This window comes from Sclerotinia sclerotiorum, genomic scaffold (genome assembly GCF_000146945.2).
Source record: "Sclerotinia sclerotiorum 1980 UF-70 scaffold_5 genomic scaffold, whole genome shotgun sequence".
Lineage (NCBI taxonomy): Eukaryota > Fungi > Ascomycota > Leotiomycetes > Helotiales > Sclerotiniaceae > Sclerotinia > Sclerotinia sclerotiorum.
In genome coordinates, this window is record NW_001820831.1 from 322,801 (window position 1) to 341,776 (window position 18,976).

Consider the following 18,976-nt stretch of genomic DNA (forward strand, 5'->3'; position numbering starts at 1 on the left):
ATTGATCACAAGGGGTGTGTGTTAGATCTTTTTTCAATGCATTCAAACATAGATACTAGATCTTGGTAGATTAGATGTTGATGAAACATATCACAATGATCCTGTTTCGTAATGAATTGAAGATATAAAAAATGGTAGGTAGAGAGGAAAAGGAGGAGAAGTCTGAATGAGGGGAAGAAGGAAAAAGAAAGAAAAGATTTAATTGATGCGCGCGTTTAATAGAATATTATCTTTTCGACTAGTGTATTGATTGTATATAATGTGCACAATTGCATGTCAAAAAAACTAAAATGTCACGTGTAAGATCTAATCGATGATATTTGTTTGGGTCTCTGTTGGTTCGAGCTTCTTCCTTTTCCTCTTCCTCTTCGTCTTCCTCTTCCTCTTCCTCTTCCTCTTCCTTCCCACTGAATCCGACTCCATTTATTTGATGACCATTTCGGGAACGAGTCAATATCCAAGCAATTCGGGTCTAATTTACTTACCAGGGGATACATATCTGCTTCCCTTGAAGAGCACTGACACTGATCTACACAATATGCATGCTAAGTATGCACATCTGCACAGATGAGAAAATCACACACATTCATCCCATCTCTACCCGCCCCCTACACCCCTTTCGACTTTCCTGATTCAAGCATCTGTTTTTCATACCCTGTCCATATCTGTGCCTTACTCGTCACTATCCTCCACCAGATCTCTATGCACCAAAATCTACCGAAAAATATATTCACAAATTCCCGAGGTCATATCACTTCATCTGATCTCGATATCTTCATCCGAGGTCTGGTTCAAGAGGATTTACAGGGCGCCTAACACTGATAGGCGGCATACAGTTTGGAAGGTAGGTATTGTTACTTTGCTTCGACAAACGAACAAAACAAACAATTCAACCGGATAAAGGCCATTTATGACCTCAATCCATCAGGCAGTGTTTATCTTCAACGCAATATAAATCTTTACCCTTCCGCTACATAGCCATGGTCATGGCCATGTAAAGAAACCTTCATGACGTTGGATATTGCAACCTGCTAATTTACCAACACAACGGTACAGGGAAATCTCGACATCATCAACACCCCGGAGGGTAAGAATGTAAGAGACTGCTTGACATTTCCTTTCCCATGTCCGATCTTACAATTCTCTGCCAACAGCCGCTCTACCTGGAATTTCTATTGTCTCACCCTATCGGTCAAAACCCAACGCTTATACCAGTTATCTACCTAGGGTTCATCTTACACAGACCAACATCATATCCTCACGCTGATAAGCTTCTCATGAACTTGTAAGATTCTACCCGGGTAGAGCAGCTAATCGTGTCATCACGCGCGAGTACAAATCTAAAGTCCGAGGTCTATAAGTATAAAGTAAAGAATGTGATTGAAACATTTCAATGGTTGAGAGTTCTCCATAATCTTCATGCACTGTTGCAAGCGGCTATTTCTATGTAGGAGAAAAAGATTTTCTTCAAGTTATTCATAACATACATTTGTTTCATCGGAAAATACTCAATCACAGAATGATTAACCAATAGATGATCAATTAGTATGTAAGTAATATCTTTGGTTGTTTGTTTTTGAACCATCTATAATAATTTTCATAGATTACCCAATCGTGGACTTTCTCATGTGTTTTATATTAGACGCTCTGGTGTTTCAACTGTCATCTAAATTTGGGGGCAAGTGCCCTTTATGGTAAATGCAGCAATATGACTATGGGCATAGTATGCTTACTCGACTCAAGTTTATTTCGAGAGACTTCTTCTTTTTCTCTCTTGCATCGAAATATACACTTCAACTCACAGCTGCACATATTCAAACAATGCCACCATGTTTTTATTTAATTCGCATGAACCCCCAACAAACCTACTTTGCCAGCGAATGCCAGGAGAAAGCCACTAAGATGTCTAGGGATCCTTTTCCGCCATCCTTCCAATAATTTCCACGGTACGTCTCTCAATTAAATTTAAATGATCCTCAAAAGTGCCGTACGGTTCTTATTTTAACTACCAGAAACGAACATCCGGTCTTTGCGCAGTCTGACATTGGGGTATGTACCTAACTGCTGATAGTTTCTGCTGAACTGCGCCTCAACCAATCCCTAGTAAAACAAGGTTGATAGTCGATTGCATGAAATTGAGGGGGTATTCTCAATGTTTTACCATACCATATTTCTGGATTCAACTGTCAAACCGTTGGAACATACTTAATTTGGAAGGTACTATAAGTTTTGATCATGCTAACCCCTACATTTTCTGGGGCTTTGATGGCTTTCATGTTTCCAATATCTTTTTTGTCGTCGCACAAGATCACACATATTATCGTTCCTCCACAAATAACCTTCACTCTGGTTCTTTTGTGATCTAGGGCTTTTAGTTTGGTCTTTTCCACCCTAATCACCAACCGGTACTTTCAGGTCTTGGTCTGAAGGATCCGTACAATTTTGGTGGGAACGGAAAAGGCCCCAAACGGCCTGTAGATCCTGACCACTTGCACTGGCATCTCTAATATCCAAGCTCCATCGGATTTTCTACCCTAGTATAATGAATCTCGTGCGCATCCGTCTTTCTTCATGTGTCGAAGGATCGATATGTATGTTTGACACGACAAGGTTGATGAAACAAACTACGGGCTAGTTCTTACTCTGACTCTATGTGTTTTTCGCTTCGGAAAATCAACAAAAGGTAACATGAATGATGCTCATCAATAGGAACTATTCATTGCTGCATTGCTGTTTCGGATGCATTGTGTTATCTTATCCAGCCAACTACTCTGTATATCAATGATGAATCTTATTTTAATCCTTGACGAAGTCTGAGGGGCAATTGAAACCTACCCAACTTGCAAGACTGTGATTGGAAGAATTGATTTACGCGGCATTACGTTAGATTTGATCTGACAAGCTTCGGTCATACATACTAGTTCTAGGTCAGCATCAGTCCTTCCTTGTTGCCCAGACGAACGTTTAATTTCTGCAACATTTAAGGACGCTTTGCGTACACTCATCTGTCGTGTCCTGATGTGATGGACTCTAAATGGTTAGACAGGCCTGATTTTTGGTCTGCCGCTCTTTATGCCTGAAGAAGTTTAAGCACGGATCGATGAAGTTCTAGATTCAAAAAACTTCCTTACCATACACCTGGTAAAGATTTTGTTCATAAAATCCATTTTTGCTCGCATGCGGTATCTGCCTTTCCATGCTAAATATCCCAGCCACCTCCACCAAATTACCGTTTCGCAATTCCTAGTCTGAACATCTCGTAAGGCTAAACGACATGAATCGTCTGAAATTCCCATATTCTAATATCATCAAAAGATGGAATATGTATGCCAAGACTATGGCGAATTTTCTTGGGAAGAGACCGAGATATGGTACTAACCTATAATTATCACCATAACAATGTAATCAAGATGCTCCCCCCTTACCTAAATTAGCATTTCTTCATCTTACCTAATATTCTTCACACCTCCCGGAAGGTTTTGTTAATAGGCTTTTGAGTTAATCTTCTATTGGCGGACAGACAGAGATACATCGAGTCAATCCTTGACGATACCGGAATAGTGCACCCAAAATCTTTGATCTTTTGATAACTTCCGACTTTGTTTTCCGTGACTAGTATTAAGCTCGGTGTATAAGTCTAGTACCCTACTTTTGGACCACCCTTTTACACCAAAAACTATCACTTTTCACCTTATCAATAACTTTTTTCATTTTTCGATATAATTCATTCAAATATTGATTATTAATAAATATATTACTTAAATAATAAGAAATTTCTGAAAATTTAAAATTTCCTTGATTTTATTATTAATTGAAATATTGAAATTACGATTTTTAGTTTATATGTTAAAAGGAATGACCTCACACAGGGAATAGTGGGAAGCTGATAGGGCAGAACTGAGGTAATATTGGTCTAGTAGGTGTTACGTGACGGTTGTTATCTGTGACGGAAAAGTCGTAAACGGAGTCAATTCAATCACTTAGAATCTAAAACTAAAGAACTAAGAGGATTCTAAGTGATTGAATTGACTCCGTTTACGACTTTTCCGTCACAGTAGGTTAATCTCTCTTCTAAGTTCTACAGAAGTGCGAAGCTCTCTTACAGAGAGCTTCTCAATCTAGTCCTAATAGGACTAGTGCCCTGTGCACGTGCTACTCAGGAACCATTCACTTTAACATTATATAGAATTTATATAATTATAATAAATCTTTTATATTAAGAAAATGAATTATTAATACATAGATTTAAATAAAAAACAAATTTTAAGTTCTAAAATTTATTAAGTAAAAATATAAGTTGAGGTAGAAGGTGAACCTAAAGATATAATAGTGGGCTCTGCTTCATCTCATGGTTAGCATTCCTTCTTATATTCATAAACCACAAGATCCTCCTGTGTACGGATAACTTCTTATCTTGAAGCTCCTTCTCCAAACCTAAATGGCTTCGCAGGACGTAAGTGAATATGTCTTCCTACATCAAAACGAAGAGACTCATGGGGGTGGGCCTGCTAGAACTACCAAGAGAATCACACCGAGAAGCAAGCAGGATTATTATACCCCAGCTCACCATAATGTTACGTCCAAAACGATTAGTATGTCACATGACCATAAAACATGTGATGGAACGGTGAGGAACGAACGTTCCTAGGAACAACTAGGAACGCTCGTTCCCAGGAACGACGATTCCTAGTTAACCATAGGCACGAAGGACTATATAATCAAGATGGATTTCTTTTGTATAGAGCTTCGTGCTCAAGATCAATCATTTAGTATACTCTACCATTAGTTACGAATTGCATATCATCATTGTCATTACTTTAAGTCCCTGCTTGACGCCTAGTTATAAACCACCTCGAGAGCCTAGAGCACTTCCACGTGGTCTAGACGGCAAACCTCGTAACACATAAATCGCATCAAACACCTGCTACAGAGCAGACACAGATCCGGGATATGAGATTGTCGTTTCGAAGGTACAGCAGACTAATGGATGTTCATAGCAGGAGAAACCATCGAGGTGAATTCCGACCCCGACAGTTCATAGATCTTACTGGCGATACCTATGAGTAGAGAGATCGATAATCTCCTAGATATGTTAATATTATAAAAGCGCTACTGCTGATTGTTCCATATGTGGCTTGCATCAAAGATGTAGTTGGTAGAGGGCTAGGGAGATAGGGAGTGCAGTGAGAGGAGCGGTAGAATATGCCGGAATTGCGAGGAGTTGGGGTTGGAATATGAAAGAGTTGTAGTGCGAGATGCGGTGTACGACTATTCGGTTGCGTTGGCTGGTGCGTCGTAGGGAAAGGAGGGAGGATCGATGAGAGATGAGGAATGGGACAACTCCGCTGAGTCCACCGAAGAGGGTGAAGGATACCTGCGGGGAAGAGACAGTCAGGTGCGTTTGCGAAAATCTCGGGGAGAAGGAAGGTAGATGTGGAAGGAAGATGGTTTTTCAGGCAATAAGTCTGATGTGCAGCTAAAAATCAATGAAAGGATATAATTCACAAACCCAGTTCAACCACAAGAGGCACAAGGAACAGTGGTGCACAACGAATGATAGAGAGAAGGGAAGAAGTAAATCCATATTGAGCACAAGTGGTAAGGGAAGAGTGCAAATAGGACTGCTCCCAAATTGGTACAAGTAGTACCTGCGAGTCCCAGCTGTGGCCCTGCCAACATTAAATTACTTCTCCAAGTCTGCGAGAATTCTCTCCAGCGCGTTGATTAGGCTGCGTTTGTACCACCATGTGCCCGGGTCGAGCTCGTCTGGATCTTCCCCTAAGCTCCCAGTGTACATGATGTATGCACTAATACAATCGTGACTGAGAGCGGTGCAAACACATCCATCACCTATGCATTGATGATGCCGCTGCCCTTCCTGCCAGCGACATCTGGTATCAATCCCAGCTTTCAAGAACCGTTCCAAACAATTGTCGAAATGTGCGCGAGAGCTCCACCAAGGAACTGCTGCTAGGATGAAGTTATGTTAGAAGAGACATACGTGAGACAGTGCTGTATACAAATTTTAACTGGCCTCTGTCCGTGGGAGCGTCCGTGGCTACACCGTTTGAAGCTGAACTTATACCTCCACCTGATGTTTGGCTGGTAGACTGATTTTCGAGGTCCATCATTCAATAGACACAAGCAGGAAGCGTATGATCGTACACACCGTAGAAGACATCTTACTTTGGGGTATAGAGAGCAGATTGAAGTTATTGTCGATTGAATGGTTGAATATTTTTTTTGGGTTGAGGCACTGGGTCACGTTTTTTTGGAGGGGTGGATACACCTTCGGCTTTGCGCACGAATGACTATATTTCCACTCCGGGGGCAAGCCTCTTTCAAACTCGAGAAGATGGTTGCAAGGAAATTGGCGTGCTGCTCTTGAGGATTGTCCGCAATGAGTCATCTACTAGCAGTTCTCCCATCACACGTGTTGCAGCTGGAGAGGTCCTTTATTGCTCTCTTCCCAGAATGCTCCCGATCTTGATTCGGATATAGAGCTTCGTTCTCTATTGCCCAGCTGTCCCAGTTCCATGTGAGGCGCTACCCGCCACACATGGCATCTACTCCAATGAGCCTTACTTCTTTGCTATCCATCCGCCGACCCACGTATGCACAAATAAATAATATACATTTGATAATTACGCAGCTGTTCTAGCTCGTTTAGAAACATTGCTACCAGTTTTCAAGATATTCCTTTTTCGGGACAAGGCCTTCCTCCTCTCCCCGTTGATACTGGTACTTGAGCAGTCAAATTCGACCCATATGCGAAGCAGAAAGTCAACTTTATGACGCTTATACTGGTCCTTGTCACATACACGAGCAGCACTACCAAGCTGTAGAAAACCGTCTATCAGCATAGTCATCTCAGCGCCACGGTGAAGTGTGTTAACCCATTTGATGAGCTCAGCCATGTCCGAGACAAACCATTCATCCGTTGGTCTGCTTGAATCTGTAGGGTCGCATAAGAACAATGCAGAGCACCAAGGTCTAATAGCGTTAAACATCCCAACATTAGACGTATGGACACTTTCACCAAGAGCGAATAACTTTTTAGTCAGTCGGCTGTGTTCGTACACATTTTCATTTATTGACATTGCTGCCTTTAACCACTCTTTGAATTCTGACCGAAGAGCCTCCGAGCTCGCGTCTTGTCTGAGTTGTTGACTTAGTTGTTGAGCATTTAAGGCGGCAAGGTATTCCTCATCCGAGTCCACCTCAAGATATGGTTCGACATGTCCTGAATCTTGACAAATATCGTCAAAATCCAAGTCTTCTGCAACATCTGACGGCTCTTCACAGTCGGGTGAGAAAATACCATGGCACACTGGCAGGAGGCTCGGTGTTGCCGGTACAATATCTACGTTTGCATCTACAGCTGCGATTGACGGTGATCGAGGAACCTGCACTTCAATCGACCTTTGTGCATCGTGTGTGGTGTATGGCGGTGGTCTACCCTTGAATTCTTGATGTTTAATCTGGGACCAGTCCACTAGCATAATGCCTTTTTGAGAGTATATCTTTCGCATGTCAGGTTCGCAGATCCATACGCTCTTATCACGCAAGAGCTCGTCAACCGTTTTCAAATGTTCCCGCGCGTAATCGGAAGGTCTGATATAAACCTTAAAGCTCTTCGTAACAGATAAAGATCTGAGTTTCTGCATCAATGCGCTCGAGGTAGAGTTGGAAGGTAAGATAGTCGCAGATTCCCTCTCCTTCCTAACGACAAATCCTGTAAAATCTAGATCGAATGGTAGGGCAATGATATGCTCCAAATTGCTTAGACCGGCTGCGTGGAGGGCAGATGCGTCATGGGAGGACAAATCATCAAGCCCCGATATTGGAAGAAACTTCAAGGAACATTCAAAGTCACCATGCGGCGGGACAACCAGTAACATCTCCATTGGGCGATTTTTGCCAGTATGCTTGTGAGTCACCTTAAGGGAGAAATAAACATGAATACGTCTTTCTGAATCACGGACCACTTTCATAAGAAGATTGGTGTTCTCTTTATTGCCAGCTAAGCAAGAACCCAACGTATAAGAATGTCCCTCATCAACCCATTTTATATACACTCTCTCCTGAAGGAGATTCTCCAGCCCAAAGTTTTCGATCGGAACCGCCATGCCGTGTACTATGATAATAATCAGTGATGAACATGATAAAGGACAATTGTATTGGAAATAAATGACCCCACACGCGATGTGTGTCCCACCCACCCAGGCTAATAGAGCAGCCTTGACTCTTCGGCATGAACCGAATCAGGATGGTTCAAACAGCAGATGCTGAGAAACCTAACCACCGAGTACAGGCTGTAGCAGGGTTGTTCCCAAACAGCAGATACCGAGGAACCTAACTACCGAGTATAGGCTGTAGCAAGGTTGTTCCCAAACAGCAAATGCTGAGGAACCTAACCACCGATTACAGGCTGTAGCAGGGTTGTTCCCAAACAGCAGATGCTGAGGAACCTAACCACCGAGTACACGCTGTAGCAGGGTTGTTCCCAAACAGCAGATGCTGAGGAACCTAACTACCGACTACAAGCTATAACAAGATTGCTCCCAAGCAGTATATACTGAGAAACCTAACCACCGATTACAGGCTGTAGCAGGGTTGTTCCCAAACAGCAGATACAGAAGAACACGACCTTTGTACGATGTATACAAAGACGCTATAAAAGCAATCTTGTACGTGTTTGATGTAGATGATATTGCGATGATCGGTGTAGATGTAATGTAGGTGATAGAAGTGGAGAAATGAAGTAGGAACGGAGATGAACGTAAGCAAGACACGAAGCGAGAAAGACGGTGGGCTGGTTTTGTGTATATAAATTGTGGTCTACGTTTGCCTACATTTACCAGGAGGGCAGCGACTAGTGCACTTAGAGGCGGCCGTAGCCTGTGGAATCCATGTATACGTAATACTATTATACAACAAAATCAGCAAAATACTAGTCGGAATGTGGGGTAGGGGACTTGATAGGATAGGGTTCAGGATAATGATAAACCAACCCCCAACCCTCTTCGCACCTACAGTCAACTCAAGACGGGCGCAACCACAACTAATCATGAATGCAAAAATATCCCTATCGTATGGTAGGTTATTGTCACATCCATCAGGTGGTTGCATTATTGCAACCAACCAAATCCCTACTTGAATGATGGGGATTAAATGCGCGATACTCTGCACAAACGCGTCCTATGCAGAGTGAACCATTGCTATACTCGAACAATATATTTGGAAGACTAAATCAGTAGATGCTCTGTTTCTGAAATTTCGCTATCAAAGATCGACCATCAACAACATCCTTTGCCCGTTTGACAGACCCCTACACAAATAGATAAACGGTGACTTCGAGATTGTCTTAAAATGCCCGACCTTCTCTCGATAGAACTGAGGGTTTCTCAGCTAGAACCTCCAAAACGCTTATTCGCAGATTTCGATGACTTTGATCCGTCCTCACAACAGCCTGGCGCGACGAAGCGACTCCGAGCTGAGAAAGAGGAAGCAGAACAGGAGGTTAAGGTATGTCAAAATCCCCTCGGACCAGTCAGCGTGTAATGAACAAATTCGCGCAGACTATACAACAACAACCAAAGCCTCTCCCTTTGAAGTATCCACGCGCATTATTTCTCGAAGACACAGTCAACCTTCTTCGTTCAAGTTTTGCTCCAAGATACCGTCCTGAGTCTGTCAAAAGTTCTGTTACCCAGTGGGTCGAGTCTGTTTCAGGATCAGGGTCGGAAACCTACAGAGAAAGACACTGCCGGTCAGATACCCTTCTTGGTCACTCGAACTGCAATATCATACCTAGGAGATTTACAAAATCGGCGTCGAATATGGAGTACAGGCGGGATTCCGAAGAATCTGCTTTGCCATCAGCACCCGCTTCTGCCAAATCATTTTTGAACAATGCAAATCTAGCGAACGATTCACTACCGTTGGGGTATGGACCTTCAGCTGCGCCATCACTTAGTGGTAACTCATCTACCTCAGGTCGAAAGAATCTTATTTTCAGGTCCCTTTACCGGGATAGTAACTTGTGGCAAAACAATATCTTCATACGTTCATTCTAGGAAGAATTTCCGCCAGACATTGCCGAACTTGTTGATATCGTAAGCAAGGATCGTGATTCATTAGATATATCGTCAGGTCAGGTCAAACATAATACACGTTTGGAACGCCTTGAACTAGGTGCCGCACAAAAGGATGTAGAGAATTACTTCAGTACTTATGTCTTTCCTTATCCTGAACCAACAGACGGTTGACAATGTACAATGAGAGATCCAATGGCAAGGCATGCTGTTCCGTGTTCCGAGTCCATACTCAGGGTCAGCACTCCTGTACCTGATATGCTTTATGGATACAGTCAAACCAATGCATTTCCTCAGCAACAAACCCACCTTTCTTTCTTCAAAGATGGAATCACAGTCAACAGTCAAAACCTTATTTGTCCGTTCTTTGTCGTCGAGTTCAAGGTGGATGGTCCTAGTGGGGGTGGAAGTATGTGGATGGCGACGAATCAGTGCCTTGGAGGCTCTGCATCATGCGTCAACATCGCAGAACGCCTCAGCAGGCAATTTAAGAATAAGAAGGTCCGGGCTAGTGATAGTGCTGCATTCAGCATTGCCATGAATGGCATGGAGGCGCGGCTCTTCATAACCTGGAAACATGATGAGCTCAAATACTATATGCGAAAGGTTAGGAGTTTTTTGCTTCAGGATCCAGAACATTATGCAAAATTTCTCAAGTATGTTCTGAACATCATCCATTGGGGTATGGGCGAGCGCTTGAAAGGAATTCAAAATTCATTGGACACCTTCCTCGAGGAAGAAAGATAGCTTCCCAGCAGGCAAAGTCTCGCCCACCGCCTCCGTCGGATGAGTCCACAAATAGCAGTCGCCAGAAGAGCAAAGCACCACCGTTTCCCGGACCCAACGGCCAAGTCAATACAGGACAAGTAGACGGCATTGGTGGATTTACTGGGGCCATATTGGAAATTGGATACTACATACAACCGTTATTTCCACATCGACGAGTATGGTAATATCACCTGGAAGGACGATGGAGATGAGTCATCCTCAGCGCAGTAGTAGAGGAGAATGACTACCAGAAAATCTATATCGCTTTTCACAATCGTCAAATCATACGTCCATGGTTTCGCCCGAAAGGTCGGACGACTCGGGCCGCAACTTGCAAGCTACTTATATATGGTGGACGTTCTTCTCTGTGCTGAAGTTATCTCTCTTCGACACTACGTCATTTGAGGATCGGTGTTTATTTTAGTACGGCCTTGAAAGCTTTGTGGAGAGAAGAATACAGCAGCAAAGTATTAACTCTAGGAAGGGTCTAGAATTTCTTATGGTGTTGTTTTCTATTGTAGGGCGCGTATGTCATTATCTCATAGTCTTCTCGCGATTCAAAGAGGGAGTTCCTGTGAGTTCTATCCTATTTCTGTCTTCAAAGCGATTTTAAGAGTGAAGTTCAATTAGTGGTATTCATTGTATGACAGCGCTGGATTTCAAAAATAAATATTTTAAGGTCCCTAGAAAGCTTCAAGCGTTTAATTGTTATATAACATCAAAACTAGATCATCTCAGGAGACGTATACTAATGTATAGTGGAAAAACATCTAAGAAATATAACTAATTAAAATCAAATCAAGACACATTTCATGGTTGGTGGTTTTCATTCGCCATCAGCCGTGACCTCTTGGCTTTTCAGGATATTTACTTTATTCTTTTCTATAGAATCACGGAGTAGAGCAGAATACATACTCTATGAAAAATACCTTAAATGATTTTGAATTATTTTTACTTTATTCTTTGCTAAATCGTAAATGGAGAAGATTGTCACGATTCATTAATTCACGTGACCTCGAGGACCTTTTGGACCTTAGGGTCCCAAAGGTCCTCAAAAGATGATATAGGGTATATAAACATTCATTTAGTCTCGTAGTTAAGGAGCTTTGTGCTCAACTTAGTTATCAATTAGTTTACCTACATTCTACTTGATCTAGTAACGACTTCACTTCCAAGTGAAGACCAGTGATAAAGCCTTAACCCACAACTACCAACCAAACAAAACCTTAGGCAGCCGCTGCCTCCAGTATAGTATCGTTACAAAGATATTCTCGTGCTGGATTAAATAGTTGGTTATATTGTTTTTAGATGAATATCAGTATTACTTTTATTATCTTCTCTTTGATAGGTAAAAATTGTAGATTTCTATCTTATGTGAATCTTACAATTTTAGGCTAACATTTTCCCTGTGAAACATTCGCGTCCAAAAATGCGTTGGTAATTTTCGATAATGATTCTTTCTATTGATCCTCGCAATACTTAGAGCTATTTTCATCTCGATCCATCCATCACAATCAATGGAGGTCCTTGAAACGTCAGAGATCTTTGAAGAAGTTGATGGAGTCTGGCAGTATGCCTACGTTACCATTGTCTATCGTATCGAGAATGATATTTATCATGGGATCTCGAACAATCGAAAGCATTTTCACGAGCCATTATCTATCAAAGTCGAAGAGCTTGCCAGCTCGGTACTAGTACCTAGAGAATCCTATTTTCCGAACTTTTCACCACTTTTCACGCAAGCTCCCGCTTCATTGTCTGCAACTTTCTATGTTAAGCGTCCGAGTTTGCTATCCTATCGTCACTCTGACGTTAACGACAATCCTACAAAAATCAGCGACCGCGTTATTAGAGAGGTTAAAGTGGGCTAAATCCTCCGATTGAATCCCCATCCAAATATTGCTAAATACTTCGGGTGTCTTGTTCACGAAGGACGTATCACCGGAACCTGCTGGTCCAAATATCACAAACGCCTCATGCATATAGTGAATCTGGGACACCACATGAAACGCCATATCATCTACAATGACCACCTATCGAAGGACCGGGACGCATGATTTAATGGTATTGAGAAGGGTATTCAACATTTGCATTATCTAGGACTCGTTCATAATGATATCAATCCTGCGAATATTATGCTTGATGAGACGGGCACTCCGATTATCATCGACTTTGATTCTTGCAGATTGATAGGGCAGGATTTGGAAGGGGTTGGTCGGACATATGAGTGGTTTGATGAGAGTGTGAGGATTAGTTCGCAAAGTAATGATCTGGATGATTTGGATGAAATGCGAGCTTGGTTAACCGGAGGTCCTATGGAAGACTTCAAGTTCAGAGAATGATGAGTGTGTTAAGGATAGGACGGCTGGTTTTATGGAATTCTATCGGTATCATACGTGGTAATAAAATCATCTGTCAAAACACCTCAGTTCCTCCGATCCCATGCCTGCCAATGTGTTTTTAATAAAAGTACTGTCACACAACCCTAGATTTCTACAGCCCTTCAATATGCCTCAAGAATACTCTGTAACGAGCACACCATCACCCATATAAAATAGCTGGAACCCGATTTATCATTCAACACAAGTATTCCCTTTGTGTGATATGAAAATGCATACCATTTTAACACTACATAAATTCAGGCTTAAGCCGAGTCTCGATATATGAGCCAGAGTTGATGCAATCTCTGATATCACGATCACTTGAGTGAAATAGTTGTTTTTTCTTTCTTTTGAAAGCCCAAGGCTTTATTAAATAAAGAAACAAGTATATGTTAACTAGACTTATTGCTACGACGGCTATCTTCTACGCCGCGTCACATGACTAAACCAAGGTAACGTGATTAAGTCACGTTATGAACCGCTGAGGAACGCTGGCTGTCCAGGACCGCGCAGCGGTCCTGACTAGCCATAGGCATGAAGGTCTATATAATCAAGATGGATTTCCTTTGTATAGAGCTTCGTGCTCAAGATCAATCATTTAGTATACTCTACTATTAGTTACGAATTGCATATCATTATTGTCATTACTTTAAGTCCCTGCTTGACGCCTAGTTATAAACCTACTTCGAGAGCCTAGAGCACTTCCACGTGATCTAGACGGCAAACCTCGTAACATTTTTTTAATAAAATTCAAAACATATTAAAAAATTAAATAATTACTTTGATACTTTATATATAATATCAAGATTTAAAAAACCTCAAAACTTTTATTTATAAAACTATTTTATTTTATTTTATTAAATATAAAATAAACAAATTTCAAAACCCTTATAATAACTTTTACTACTAAACCCAAAGTCTATAATTTAAAGCTTCAAACTAGATGATAATAAAAGCGTTGTTCGACCTCCAGATTGGAAAGAAAGATAAACAGAATAAAATAAATAGATACTATAGTAAAAAACAAACATCTATCGAAACCAGAAAGTGACCAATCTTCCGCGCAAACAGAACAGAACATTTTCACATGATCAAAATACAGGGAGCGATTATAAAGCCATAAGACACGGTCCGTTGACTAGGAAACTCGGAAGCTACCGAACTCCGCCTCGCCGGGAATTTGGTAAACAAATGGGTTTAATTCTGGTCCGCCTATCTGCTTGGTATTGTACCGTGTCTATGGTATGACTTATCTTGACGACGGGACTCTTAAGGGGTGGATAGATAGGCAGGATAAGATATTATTGATGATGTTAGATTTCCAAGAACTTCCCCATTAACCACATTATCAAATCATATTTACAAAACAAACAGCAAGAGAAAAATCCAAGACTTTATTTTCTACTGAATACACCATCTTCCCTCAAAGTAACACAAACCCCAATCATAATAATCAAACTATTAATATTGAATGAATAAAATGATTGATTGATTGGTCTCGGGAAGAAATAGGCATCTTTCAATTCAATTGTCTCAATCTCTCAAATTGGATACCACGAGGCTTTTTGCTCGATTTTTTGTTCATATTAAACTTGACTATTACTTGATCGGTCATACTTATTATACTTGTATGTTTCTTGCTTAATGACGGGGAAAGAGCCGTGGTGACTTGGCGTTCTTGGATATTGATTTTCGATATTGGAGGTACTTGGGGATTTGCTTCATACTGTACACGCGACTATTGGTTGAATCGGGGTGGAAGGAAAAGATAATTAGATGTTTATTCTCTTCCACTTCCCACTGTTGGTAGGTTGTTTGGTGGTTGGGTTGATAACTGTCAGATAGATACTCGAGTATCTAGATACCAAATATAAGCAAGGACATGTATTGAAAAGTTCCCTAAGTTCGGATTATTTTTTGATATGAATTCTCATCGATAACGTCTAGTGCTAAAAAGGAAGGTAGATATTTATCCTAGAGTGAATGTGGATTTAGATGATGACATGGGTGTTTGCTTGCCCAACCTTATCTTTTGTGGGTGGTGCTTTGAGAGAGTCCGTAGTGAAAGCGGAGTCCTCCGAAGTTTATCCCGCGAGTGATTATCGAGTTATCAGTTGTTTATAGCGGTTGGTATCGTATCGTATCGTGTCCTATCAATGTTTGGATTTTACCGATGGGGAGGATGAGGTTGGGTGGTAGTTGATTAGCATGGGATTATCTATGGGATTAGATGATTGGGATAGGATAGGAAGTAGAGGATGTGAAGAAGTAAGGGAGACGAGAATATTTATTGTTGTTTATTTGTTTACAATGACAAGAAGTGGGAATTCATTATTAGAGTTTCTAGAATTTCTAGTACTATTCTAGAAGGGGAATGATGTGTTGTTGATCGGTTTAACTGGGATTCAGGAACAGGAACCGAATTAATAATTCCCACTTCTTTTTTTCTCGATTTTGATGGGAACTCATCTATCGTGACAATGACAATCACAATAATAATCACAATGACAACATCAAAATCTATGATTCTCTGCCCGTTTGTATTGTTTGTTGATAAGTCTTACAACATCAAGTAGACAAGCCTCATAAACTCGGCCATGTATCACGCCAAGATCTCAATTGGCGAGCTCCTACGGACGGAGAATATCCCGTATATGTACTCGAGTAACGAGGAGAATAGAATGAATGGATCATGACGGTGAGATTCCCAAGGGAATTCCAAGGCTTATGTGCATACATATGGTTACCTAGGTCTTGACGGTTCATATGCAATGCGATAAGGAAGTTTTTGTATAGATAGTCGAGTAAGGGAGTATATGTTTTTATATAAGGGATCCTAGTCACGATATCGGAGTTGGATTGATTTTTGGAAAGAGGATTGAGTGAGATACTAGGGAGTATATTGAATAGTTTGTTTATTTTATTTATCAAGTTATTTATCTAGTCTTTGCTATCTTTTGTTATAATAACACAAGTTTGTTATGGAATAGCTTGGTATTACTCCATATCTAACTTTCATATCCACCACCAGTATCCACATCTAGATGTCTTGACAAGCTACACTAACCCAATTCCCCTCTCTAATACCTGCAAGGAAGATCGATCAGCTCCCGCCCATCAAATCGGTCAACATTTCCCAACGAAATTGAGAAGATTATTGGATAAAGCCTCAAAACCAGGAACAGATGGGTGAATATCCGAAGCGTGTGATTAACATGTTTTTGAGGAGTTTTGTGGGGACTAGATAGATCATGTACATTGATTGCATTGCATTACTTTTACCTTATTAAAGAATTCACTGCAGGTACCACGGAATATATTAAGCTTCCAGAACCTCGAGTCCGGATGGGTTTTTTCTTCTTCTTTTCTTTTTCCTTACCTCTTCTATAACTTCTCTGTCGTGCTTCCTTCCTCCTCTTGAGTGATAGTTGGATCATTGAGTATTCTTATCCAAAGATCTTCTCCTTGTGCTCTTTCCTCCTACTCTTCCTCTCCTCTATACTCTACTCTCGTGAAACCTTCTTCACAAATCCTCCTCTAATACCATCTTATCATCCCTCGATAAAATGCGTACTTCGGCTCTCCTCAGTCTCTTGGCTGGTGTTGGATCTGTGGCTGCTGCAACAACTAAACCATTTGGACTCCCAAAAACTACCTTAGAAAAGAAGGATATTCACGTTAGTATTCAGGCCGATGGTTTGGATGTTAAGTTGGATGTTACCAATTCAACAGCTAGTGTGGTGAAACCGAAGGTTTTTATCATTTCTATGGTATGTAAATTTTTTACACCGTCTTATCTAATCTCGTTCCATAATTTTCGCTTTACTTTTATCTGAAAAGTTGCGATTTTACCTTCGATGTATGAACATCATCTGACCAATTTTTAGTTCACACCTGAAGCAGATATTTGGTATGAAAATTCCTTTACCAAGGGTTCAATCGGAAATCTCTTCGCCAAGAACATTACCGTTCCAGGTTTCTCTCCTCTCTTCCCACAAGCCCATTGTCTCGAAGATGGTTCCGTTTGTCAACTCACCACTGGAGAATCCGAAATTAACGCAGCTTCAACCATCACCGCTTTGACTCTCTCCTCAGCCTTTGATCTCACATCGACTTATTTCCTCGTTGGTGGAATTGCTGGTATCAACCCAAAACACGGTACTCTCGGTGATGTTGCATTCTCGAAATATACCATTCAAGTAGCCCTTCAATATGAATTCGACGCTAGAGAAAAGCCTGAGAACTTCACCACTGGATATTTCCCTCAAGGTTCATATGCTCCCGATCAATACCCCGGTAACATCTACGGAACCGAAGTATTCGAAGTCAACGAACCACTCCGAGATTTGGCTGTGGAATTCGCGAAAAAGGCAACTTTGAACGACTCAGAGATTTCAATCGCTTACCGTACTTTATACGATACAAACAGCACAGAGATCAATAAATATCAAGCAGCAACCCATGCTCCTACAATCATCACGTGCGATACCGCCACCTCAGATGTTTACTACTCTGGTACACTCCTCGGTGAAGCATTCGAAAACACAACCACACTTCTCACCAACGGATCTGGTGTTTACTGCATGACAGCTCAAGAAGATAACGCTACCCTTTCTGCTCTCATGCGCGCAGCTCTCTTCAAGCTCGTCGATTTCTCCCGCATAATCATCATGCGCACAGCTTCTGATTTCGATCGTCCATACCCTGGTGCCTCCGTAGAATACAACCTTTTGTATTCCAACCAAGGTGGTTTCGAACCCGCTATTCAAAACATCTATCTTGCCGGTACAGAGGTCATCAAGGGACTTCTCGAGGGATGGAACTCCACTTTTGAGAGTGGTGTTAATGCTACTAATTACATCGGAGATATCTTTGGTAGTTTGGGTGGTGAACCGGATTTCGGACCTGGAAGTGAGTTTGGTGGTGAGGAGGTTGATCCGGATAATTCGGTTATTTACGTCAAGAGGGATGGAGAGAAGAAGGTTAGGAGTAGAAGAGAGATGAAGGGAAAGAAGGGTTTGATGAGACGTCATTAATCTGGATGATGTGAGTGGTGGGGTTTTCATCAATGGTTTTAATGCCAAGATGAAGTGAAAGAGATTATTCTTATCCCTGGGGATGTAATGGGTGATGGGATCCGATGATTTTTTGTGCTTGCGACGTGCGTTACAGCATACTTTCTTCCTCTTTCTTCGCGTGTATATCTTATCCAAAAGTCATTGGGTGGTGGTATTATTTCTCGGGGCGGAAATGTTGGGGTTTTGGGCGGAAGTTGGTGGATGGTGGGTGGTAGGCGGTCAATCAATCGCTTTTCATTTGCGAAAACACTGCGAAGATATCAAAGCGATAATCCGCAGGATATTCTGAGGCGAAGCGTACAACTGGTCACTACGAATTTGGAAGAGTTGCACAATACCATAGAGCTAGGGAAAGAGGACTGTAGATAATGGGCAGCAGTGGCAAAGACCAGTATGAAAGTGCTGGTTTATGAGTATATAATGCAGATGAGATACGATATATGGGAGGACGATATTTGGTATTATTATTTGGATTTTGAGGCTATAGGTTTGATGTTTGATGGGGGATGTTTGCGCCGGGGGTGGGATAATTAAAGAGTGGTATATAGGGGTAGAGAAAGATGTGAATATATGATTTATATGATTTATATAATTTGTATAACGTGTTTCATCACCCCGTGCACCATATCACCTCGTGCACCACTTTCACCTC

The 18,976-nt window shown here is 41.4% G+C and overlaps 9 protein-coding genes across 9 annotated transcripts; 6 read left to right on the forward strand and 3 right to left on the reverse strand.

Moving 5' to 3' along the window:
* Positions 1-538: 538 nt before the first annotated feature.
* Positions 539-1,227, forward strand: SS1G_04108 (predicted protein; the record flags this gene model as incomplete). Its single annotated transcript, XM_001594251.1, has 3 exons — positions 539-549; positions 826-844; positions 1,057-1,227. 3 exons carry the CDS (start codon positions 539-541, stop codon positions 1,225-1,227), a joined length of 201 nt encoding a protein of 66 aa, XP_001594301.1.
* A 1,164-nt stretch (positions 1,228-2,391) lies between these two features.
* On the reverse strand, positions 2,392-3,167 carry SS1G_04109 (predicted protein; the record flags this gene model as incomplete). The annotated part of the gene is made up of 3 exons (XM_001594252.1): positions 2,392-2,529; positions 2,919-3,028; positions 3,137-3,167. The coding sequence occupies 3 exons, from the start codon at positions 3,165-3,167 to the stop codon at positions 2,392-2,394; spliced, it is 279 nt and encodes a 92-aa protein (XP_001594302.1).
* A 1,271-nt stretch (positions 3,168-4,438) lies between these two features.
* Positions 4,439-5,175, forward strand: SS1G_04110 (predicted protein; the record flags this gene model as incomplete). The annotated part of the gene is made up of 3 exons (XM_001594253.1): positions 4,439-4,592; positions 4,998-5,033; positions 5,108-5,175. The coding sequence occupies 3 exons, from the start codon at positions 4,439-4,441 to the stop codon at positions 5,173-5,175; spliced, it is 258 nt and encodes an 85-aa protein (XP_001594303.1).
* A 508-nt stretch (positions 5,176-5,683) lies between these two features.
* Positions 5,684-5,797, reverse strand: SS1G_04111 (predicted protein; the record flags this gene model as incomplete). Its single annotated transcript, XM_001594254.1, has 1 exon — positions 5,684-5,797. One exon carries the CDS (start codon positions 5,795-5,797, stop codon positions 5,684-5,686), a length of 114 nt encoding a protein of 37 aa, XP_001594304.1.
* Positions 5,798-6,644: 847 nt separating this feature from the next.
* SS1G_04112 (predicted protein) lies at positions 6,645-8,129 on the reverse strand (the record flags this gene model as incomplete). Its single annotated transcript, XM_001594255.1, has 1 exon — positions 6,645-8,129. The coding sequence occupies one exon, from the start codon at positions 8,127-8,129 to the stop codon at positions 6,645-6,647; it is 1,485 nt and encodes a 494-aa protein (XP_001594305.1).
* Positions 8,130-9,372: 1,243 nt separating this feature from the next.
* SS1G_04113 (predicted protein) lies at positions 9,373-9,564 on the forward strand (the record flags this gene model as incomplete). The annotated part of the gene is made up of 1 exon (XM_001594256.1): positions 9,373-9,564. The coding sequence occupies one exon, from the start codon at positions 9,373-9,375 to the stop codon at positions 9,562-9,564; it is 192 nt and encodes a 63-aa protein (XP_001594306.1).
* Positions 9,565-10,355: 791 nt separating this feature from the next.
* Positions 10,356-10,844, forward strand: SS1G_04114 (hypothetical protein; the record flags this gene model as incomplete). Its single annotated transcript, XM_001594257.1, has 1 exon — positions 10,356-10,844. The coding sequence occupies one exon, from the start codon at positions 10,356-10,358 to the stop codon at positions 10,842-10,844; it is 489 nt and encodes a 162-aa protein (XP_001594307.1).
* A 1,538-nt stretch (positions 10,845-12,382) lies between these two features.
* Positions 12,383-13,207, forward strand: SS1G_04115 (hypothetical protein; the record flags this gene model as incomplete). The annotated part of the gene is made up of 2 exons (XM_001594258.1): positions 12,383-12,727; positions 12,938-13,207. The coding sequence occupies 2 exons, from the start codon at positions 12,383-12,385 to the stop codon at positions 13,205-13,207; spliced, it is 615 nt and encodes a 204-aa protein (XP_001594308.1).
* A 3,605-nt stretch (positions 13,208-16,812) lies between these two features.
* Positions 16,813-18,282, forward strand: SS1G_04116 (hypothetical protein; the record flags this gene model as incomplete). Its single annotated transcript, XM_001594259.1, has 2 exons — positions 16,813-17,016; positions 17,134-18,282. 2 exons carry the CDS (start codon positions 16,813-16,815, stop codon positions 18,280-18,282), a joined length of 1,353 nt encoding a protein of 450 aa, XP_001594309.1.
* Positions 18,283-18,976: the final 694 nt, after the last annotated feature.